Here is a 9,351-nt window from a genome sequence, read left to right on the forward strand (position 1 = left end):
CGATATTTACAAAGCATTTACATTGAATTAGATATTATAGGTAATCTAAACTTATAGTCCATAGGAGAATGTGCATAGATTATATGCAAATACTATGTCATTTTATATAAAAGGGACTTGAGCATCTGATTTTGGCATTTGCAGGGAACCAGACCCAATCCCCTGATGATATCAAAGGATTTCTAAAAGACATATTCCGTATCTTTAGTTGTAGCCATAAGAGCTGCCAAGAAAGGTGATTAGTGCTGGGGATGTAGCTCAGTGGTTGAGTGTTTGCCTAGAATGCAGCATGCACAAAGTTCTGGATTCAATCGCCAGTACTGGATAGAAAAAAGGTGGTTAGTGTGCTGGACCACTTGGGACTTCTGAATCTGAAGAAGTCCCAAGTGGACATGAATTTTGAGGTATTATAACCAACCCAGTGCATTCACTTATTAGATAGCTACCTGTGTTTAAAGGAGAATCTAACTTTTCTGTATCTCATCTGTGAGATGGAGATGGCAATAGTATATATAGTAAAATACATAAACATTTAGAATGGTGCTCACTAATACCACTAGTAATTCTGAGAGCTGTTGTCCAGTTCTGTCTTGTAATGACAATGTTTTGTTAATTAGTGTTTGGGAAGCATTACCATTTTATGTTTCAAGGTCTATGATTTCTACCCAACTGAATAGCTTACATTAAAAACTCTGCAGTGGAAAATTGTTACAGGTTAACAATAACTCTCTGAAGAGTACTAATGTACTAAGTATTTTACCATCATAAGGACATGAAGGTCACGTTTCAAAAATGTGTGCACTTGGAAACTGATTGCTTACATTTCATCCTTAGAGGAAGTGTGTAGCGTAAGTCATGCAGTGGGAGGAATCTCAGAGTAATTTGATTACTTCCTATTAACTTGAATAGGAATCAAAGGCCCTCTCCTCTTCTCTCCCCTCCCTCCCTGACTGCAGGAGCAATAGCAGAAGGCACCTCAGAGATAGCTACAGAAGGCTCCTCCTGCCCAGCTGCTTTGTCTCTAGGTCTCAACTTCTGCAGCTACTGGCCCTTCCAGCCACAGGCTTTGGGGCTCAGCCCCAGCTGGCGACTGACAGTTTTCTCAGGCATGAAGGGCTGAAGCTGCAAGGTCCCCCAGGAGGCACTGCTCAAACTCCTGGAGGGACTAACGCAACCAAAAGTGCGGCCTCCACAGGGCCTAGACCAAAAAGAGGTAGCCCAACAGGCCAGCCTGTCAGCTCTGGCTGGTCCTAGCCCAACCTATCCATCCCTGGGCATTGGGCTGGATTCCTGCATCATCCCACTGAGGCACAGGGGCCTGTCACTGGTGCAGACAACTGACTTCTCTTACCCACTGGTAGATGATCCCTACATGATGGGGCGCATAGCTTGTGCCAATGTGTTGAGTAACCTCTATGCCATGGGCATTACTGACTGTGACAACATGTTAATGTTACTCAGCGTCAGCCAGAACATGAGCAAGAAGGAACGAGAAAAGATAACATCGCTCATGATCAAAGGCTTTCGGGATGCTGCTGAGGAAGGAGGGACTGTAGTGACTGGAGGACAGACAGTGGTCAACCCTTGGATTATCATTGGTGGAGTTGACACTGCAGTACGTCAGCCAAATGAACTTATAACACCTGACAGTGCAGTTGTAGGAGATATGCTCTTGTTAACCAAACCCTTAGGAACCCAAGTTGCTGTAAATGCTCACCAATGGTTAGATAGTCCTGAGAAATGGAATAAGATAAAGATGGTGGTCTCTAGAGAAGAGGTAGTGGTGGCCTATCAGGAAGCTATGTTCAGTATGGCTACCCTAAACAGAACTGCTGCTGAATTAATGCACACATTTAATGCCCATGCAGCCACAGATACAACGGGCTTTGGCATTCTAAGGCATTGTCAGAACCTTGTAAAACAACAAAGAAATGAGGTATCCTTTGTCATCCACAACCTGCCAATCATTGTCAAGATGGCTGTCATCAGCAAGGCCAGTGGGCAGTTTGGACTCCTTCAAGGAACCTCAGCTGAAACTTCAGGGGGGTTGCTGATTTATCTACCAAGAGAACAGGCAGCTTGCTTTTGTTCTGCCATCAAATCTTCCAAGTATGGAGAGGGTGGGCAGGCATGGATTATTGGCATTGTGGAAAAGGGAAACAGGACTGCCCAGATCATTGATATACCTTGGGTTATTGAGGTTCAACCTCGTGGGGCCGATGTGCCTACTGCTCTTGTGTCTCACAAGTTCAGTGCTTCTGAACCTAGCTGATGAGATGGATGAGCAGAAGCTGTTGGAAACTTAGACCCTTTCTGCACAATCATGGACAGATTTTTAAGATTTAATTCTAAGAAATATCCAAAGAAAGAAGCCTACACTGTAATTCTAGCTGCCCATTCTATGTGATTTGAATCAACTCACCTAAAGCTGACTCTATGTATATTCCAAGGCCAGAAGTAACATTTTGAACTCTAGGAGGATGTTTGTTCACTTCTTGGATAAATGAGTAGCAGAAAAACCTGTGTTTCCTCTTTCCAAAGCAAGATGAGAGATTTTTCTTTGCACTAGGTTGATTTCTTTCTGCTCAGGGAGTAAGATTGCTTATTAAAATTGTATAGAGCAAAAAAAAATGCAAAACAAAAAAATAGATCAGGAGCAAATGATTTGGGATCAAGACTGTTGATGAAATCTACATTGTTTAAGAGAGCCCTTGTAATGCAATGTCAAATTCTCTCTTAGACTTTTCTGAGATACTATTTCCTGCTCTGGGCAAGAATTGAGCAGCTTGTCCAATGACTGGGAAAGAAGAACTTGCAACCATATGACTTGGTCTCTATTAATGATGTTTTTCCCACTAAACCCCACTAAGGACTGGGAGAGACAGAGCAAATCTAGAGCCAAGATCTTGGTGGTCATTAAGATGTTTAAACTTGTGCTGAAAATTCCTGGTGATTTAATCAATAAAGCGTGATTTCTAAATAAATAAAATGTGCTTTGTTGGAAAAGATTTCATCTTTAAAAACTGTACAATTATCTTCAACTTCTCTGGTGAAATTTAACTGACTGAAGAAATGACTCTTAATCATTGTGATAAAGTTAGTTCCCTACCCTCATAGTGCTCACCTTCTAAAGTAAAAATGATAACCCATCTTTTTTCACTTATTCATTCATAGAAAACAGGGTGTTTCTCACCCACTGTGGTTCTGACACCCAAAGGGAAATACAGAGGAATGAACGGTGCTTCATCTCCAGCATATCTGGTTAATGATACTATCAAAGCACCTGAGAGTCAAATTAAGGACATGGAAATGTACCCTTCAAAGAAATGGAAGAAATCCTTAGCTGTGAGTATGCCATCCAATTATGCAAGAAAAGATATCTGAGAGTTGGCTGGAGAGCCCCTATTTGAGAGATGCTGCTCCCCCTGCCCACTGAGGAGAAAGTAATAAGCCATGAATAAACATGTAACGTATGGAAGTGAGAAGTATTTTGAGGGAAAAAGGCATGAATGAGGCAGATATGCTTCTTTATATTGGTTGATGGGAGATCTTATGGGGGGCAATTTCAGGGGTGTTAAAAATGAAATGAAGGATCTGTCATGAATATATCTTTGGAGGAGCATTTTAGGAGAAAAAAGGAACAAGATCAAATACTCTGAGATGAGAACACACATAGAATGTTCTAGGAAAATCAAAGGCCCCGAACTAGGTGGGCTGTGGAGACTGGTGGTCAGAGAGGTGTAGTGAGCTGAATGAATGAAATTACACTATAAATAATCGGGCCTGATGAAGTGTGTCTGGTGGTATGGGTACGGTAGAGCTTGCCAATGTAGTGTTTAGTGTGATGGGAAGTAATTGAAAGATTAACAATATAAGGGACTTGTATATGCTTTTTGAGTTTTCACTGGATATGTAACATCCACTGAATTTATATCATCGAGGAAAAAATTATGATTAAAGTGTAGTGTACTATTTATACCATGATACAGATACTACAGTAATAAATAAAATGATGAAAAATATAGCCGTGAGCTGAATGTGCAAGATTAAAAACAAAACAGAAGGAATCAGGATAAAATAACTTTAAATAAAAAAGATAAATAATTAAAGCAGGACTAAGAGTGTCACTCAATAGTAGACTGCCTAATACACTGAAGGCCCTGGGTTGATCCCCCAGCACCACAAATGATAATTAATTAAAATAAATTAAAATTTAAAAAATATGTTGCCAATATAGAAAACTACAGGAATTGGAAACCACTGATCCAAATAACTTAGATCCAAAGGTTAGATCTTGGGGCAGGGGGGGAGGTTGGGGGTGGATGTGGGGTTTGAACTACTCAGGACCTCACACTTGCTAAGCAGGCACTTTACCACTTGAGTCACTACATCAACCCTAATGGTTAGATTTTTCTTTTAAGCTACCATCTGATGAGCACTGACTGTGTGTTAGTGTGCTTGCAGAATGGCCATATTTAATGAGAAAAGAGTTACTGGAGCTATTTCACATAAGATTATATAATGAAATATTGTAGCAATTTGAGAGATGACGAAACAGACTCAGAAAGGTAAGGAAGCTTTGACGGAGTGGCTCAAGTGGTAGAGTGCCTGCCAAGCAAGGATGAGGCTAGTTCAAATCTCAGTACCCCGAAAAATGCCCCCTCAAAAGCAAAAAACTACCTGCTCCATACACAACAAAGTCTGCACCTGATATTGGACTGGAAGAGTGGCTCAAGTAGTAAAGTGCCCAGTAAGCATGGTTTAAAACCCAGTACCAAAAAAAAAAAAAAAAAAAAAAAGAAAGTTGCTTGAAGGAAGGTACACAATTGTTAACTAGCAAAGCCAATATTTTAATCAACATTTTCCTTACTCCAAAGTCCCTGGTCTTGATTATTATGGATCATGTTAATTTTCCTGTCTTTTTCCCCATGAAGCATGTGAATTCTGACCCCAAAATACTACAAATCTTTTCCATGTTCTAACCCAAGGGTTTTACCCCCTCACGTAGCTGCAGTGCCCAGCACCTTTGCTCCACCTGTCATAGGACTCCACCACCTTTTCTGCATCTATCCCTCAAGACAGTGAACTCAATAAACTCGCCACCATTCCCTAAGCCTTTTGAGGAAAACTTGTAATGATGAAGCTAACCCTGCAGAAAAAACCTGAATGTGTGGAGGCTTGATTCTCACAGTGATGATATTGGTCTGATAAGGGAAATCATCTCATTTCAAAAAGATTAGGTTGACCTAAAGATCCAGTAAAGGAAAGAGTGAGAATGGACACAGTTACTACAAAATCAGGATTTTTTGTGCAATCTTTTGGACTAGTAGTCTACACTGGTTTCCATCATTTTCCTCTTGGCTGTCACCTCTCAGACTGTCCCTCCATCCCTGAATTATCTGCCAGAAACTGGTTTTCACTGAAGATGATAAGACTTTTTTTTCCATCCTTTCTTCTTATAAATTTTCAACAATCATAATTAATTTCTATGTTTATGACTCATCATATATCCTAGATTAATTTCCTTAATATATATTATACTAATAATCCACTCACATGGTGTTTACACCTCCATTTGCTTCAATCCTGAGATTTCTTTCTGAATTTCTCCATCTCTTCTGTTCTCTCAATTTTAACAAGTTTTATTTTTGCTTTTGAGCTATTCCTATTCTCCAATTATTTATTATTGTCTTCCAATTTACTGGAGCCTCACCTTCATTTTCCTATTATCACATCTCCTATCAACAACCAGGCAGGAATATGTGCCTTGACATCCTCCAAGTCATTTTGATCACATCCTATCACATCTCAGTCTGCTCCATCTCCCCCAAATTTGTGAATTTATCACTCATTTTCACATTTGTGGCATTTTATTACTCTCTGTGCTTGAGGCTCAGGACTGTATTCAGGGTTATAGAGTTATTTTCCCTTCTTGGATCATAAGCCGGGGTTTTCATTTGGTCTGTGCTTCCTGTAGACATGTGGATAAATACTCTTCCTGGAATTGCTCGATCCTAAATCCAATCCTTTTGTAACCCTTATTGGGGGCTTACTGATTCTAACCACCCTCATATATAAGATCTAGAGCAATACTAGCCCAGTGGAATCCCAGAGCTTTCCCACTTCATTTATTCATTCTCTTACTATTTAGTGGCATATACTCCAATAATCCCTAAATCATATTAGCATTTTGTAGTCCTTACTAGTTTATATTCTCTAATCCCATCCCATGATTTCTAAATACCTTAAAATTAATTTGCATAATTATGTTCACTGGAAACCATCAAAAATTTATATTTTTCAGCCACAATGAGATGTGCAATTATTCAATCATTTTTATCATTATCTAACCCATTCATTTTAGGGGCAGTTGAAAAAATAAAATAGACCAAAAAAGCCTGTAGATTTTTTCAAGCCCCTGATTCTGTAAAAATGATAGCCTAATTTATATGTAACCTAGAATTGTATATGTTTTATGAACATCATCAGTATCTACTCTTTCAAACATATTATTCTTTGAAAGATCATCTTTCTCTCTCTTCTGTATTAGTTAGTTTTTTGGCTGGAGTGACACAAAATGGACTATCAAAGACAAATGGAATTGTCTTTGGTACAATATATAGTAAATTGTGGTATCAAGAAGCCTGGATATAAGAGCTGAGGATGTAGCTCAGTGGTAGAGCACTTGCCTAGTATGCAAAAGAACTTGGGTTTGATCCCCAGCACTGCCAAAAGAAAAAAAAATCCTGGAGACATAGACTGGAAATTTTATAGGAACCAAGGAAAACCTAGACAAAATTAGAAAAAGGTTTTTGTTGGCCAAAACAGCTAAGAATTTCAGGTCTGACCTACTTGATTAATCCATTTTCAGGCTCTTGTCACTCTGCTCACTAGTTAAGAGCATCTGGATGACTTACCTTGGGTTACAGAAGTTGCTTGTAGAATGGCTAAATTGATGCAAGACCTCCAATGATTAATGACCCATCAGAAAACAACAGAGAAGCTGTACTTCCCTAAAAGGTAATCAGGGTGCCATGTAGAGGAAAAATGAATGCCATTTGATCAAAATATAACAAAAATCCACCATACTTCATGCTTCTGAGAAAGAATTGTTTCTACTCTTTCTCAAGATTTCTTGATTTTCCTTTAGGGTCCTTTACTCTTGTAACATTTTGGTTTTCATACCATGCTCTCCAATACACTCTTTTTTTTGGTGGGTCTGGAGTTTGAACTCAGGGCTTCATACTTGCAAAGCAGGTACTCTGCCACTTGAGCTTAGCTTCCAGTCCATTTTGCTCTGGTTATTTTGGAGATGGGGTCTCACAAATAGTTGCCTGGCACACAGCTTCTAATACATTCTTAATACTTATTCTTTCTCTCTCTGAAAAGCATCCTCTTTTTTAGACCTCCATCTCATAAAAGGTTTTCTTGATATTATATGAAAAATATCTGCCCAATTAAGTTCCATTCTCTTTTCCCCAGTTCATGTTGTGCTGGATTATTACAATAAAATCATACATGATTTGTCTTCCTTCAGACTTTTCAAATCTAGTTTTGTATTGCTCCATAATTATTTTTGTTGTTAAAATATGAAAAAGTATATAATAATCTTACCATATCACTTTCTTGAATTAAGAAACAAACTTATTAGGTTTTTTTTAGCATGTCCCTAATAAAGTCCAATCTTTTTATCCAGTTATGCAGGACTCTATAATTTGGCATCAATTTGCCTTTCCACAATCAATCGCTCTCATTTTCTTTAAGCATCCTTCAGGAAGCACATAATCTACTGTGATGGATTTATTGTTGGTTTTACCAAAAATCTCCCTACCCATTGGATGGGAAACATGGATTTAGAGGGAAATGGCACTACCCTCAGATCCAATGGTACCCATAATTATTTTATTTTTAAACCATAATTTTATTAGTGTATATTGGTTGTACAAAATAATACGTTTCACAATGACATTTTCATAGAATCATATAATGTACTTTGATCATATTTACCCTCCCCCATTAAACTCCCTTCTATTTCCTTCCTAATTCCTTCTGGTTCCCTTCCTCTTCCCAAATAGTCCCCTTTCTACTTCCATATCTTTTCTTTTTTAACCCATGATTACTTTAATATAGGTATGGTAATCATTCCACTTTGTGGTTGATTTACATAAAACAGGCTAATATCAATTTGTCTATTGTATTTGCACACCCAAAGTGACTAATTTAAAAAAACAGTTGAGATTTGAGAAAAAAAAAAGATTGTCTAGTCTTTTGAGAGCTTTCTTTTTCCTTGGGTTGCTGTAGTGCAAAGGTTTGAATCTATGACAATGGTTTTGCTCCTGTGAGTGAAGCCAGTCTGAGGACAAAACCACTCAAGAGGCAAGGTATCACAGACAGAGGACAAGAACAATTGGATGATGCCAGCTAGTAAGTCTGTCCAACTTCAGGACCTCCAGTTATATGAGTCAATGCCTTTCATCACTGACTAAAGAACTTGAGTTTGTTTTCTTATTTCTAGTTCATTCAAAGCATCTCAATGTACTGCTCTCAATGATTAGACTATCCCCCTCTTCTCTTTATATAACTGGAAAATATCTACTTTCATTTAAAGCCCTGCTAAACTGTCACATCCTCCATGAAGTTTTCCATATCCCATGTGCAAGGATCATTTAAGTTTTTATTCTCTCATGGCATTTTATTCTTACTTTATGGTAATTCATTTTATGTGTCAACTTGATTGGGTTAATGGAAGCCCACACAGACTGCTAGTACAACATATTTCTAGCTGTCTGTGAGTGTGTTGTCAGAAGAGATTATCATTTGAATTGATAGAATCAGAAAATCTGCCCTCACCTATGTGGGAAGGGGCTATTCTATTTGATGGCAAAATAGAAAAAAAAAGAAAGAAAAAAGCAGAGGAAGAGCAAAGTCACTTTTTGGTTGAGCTTGGACATCCATCTTTTTCTTACTTCAGACATGGACACTCCTTGCTCTCAGGTTTTCAGTTTCTAACAGAGCAGAATTGCACAGCCAGCTTTTCTGGTGCAGGTTGCATATTGTGGAGCTTCTTGTCCTCCATAATCATGCAAGCCAATTCCTACAATTCTCTCTCTCTCTCTCTCTCTCTCTCTCTCTCTCTCTCTCCACACACACATGCACAATCACACACTCACATAATTGTTCCTGTTTCTCTGTAGAACTCTCATTCATACTTCTGGTAGTTGTGCATTGGTTCAATACATACTTGTTAATCATTTTGCATGATTAATGAGCACTAAACACACAGAAATAGGCAAATTGAAATATGTTCCAGCCATGTAAGACATGTCCTTATTCTAAGGGCAAAACAGAAAC

General features: G+C 38.5%; 1 protein-coding gene across 1 annotated transcript; it reads left to right on the forward strand.

The window, feature by feature from the left end:
- Positions 1-282: 282 nt before the first annotated feature.
- On the forward strand, positions 283-2,272 carry LOC109685485 (selenide, water dikinase 2-like). The gene is made up of 2 exons (XM_074084882.1): positions 283-338; positions 910-2,272. The coding sequence occupies exons 1-2, from the start codon at positions 283-285 to the stop codon at positions 2,270-2,272; spliced, it is 1,419 nt and encodes a 472-aa protein (XP_073940983.1).
- The last annotated feature ends 7,079 nt before the right edge of the window (positions 2,273-9,351 follow it).

Source organism: Castor canadensis, chromosome 8, assembly GCF_047511655.1.
Source record: "Castor canadensis chromosome 8, mCasCan1.hap1v2, whole genome shotgun sequence".
NCBI classification, from domain to species: Eukaryota; Metazoa; Chordata; class Mammalia; order Rodentia; family Castoridae; genus Castor; species Castor canadensis.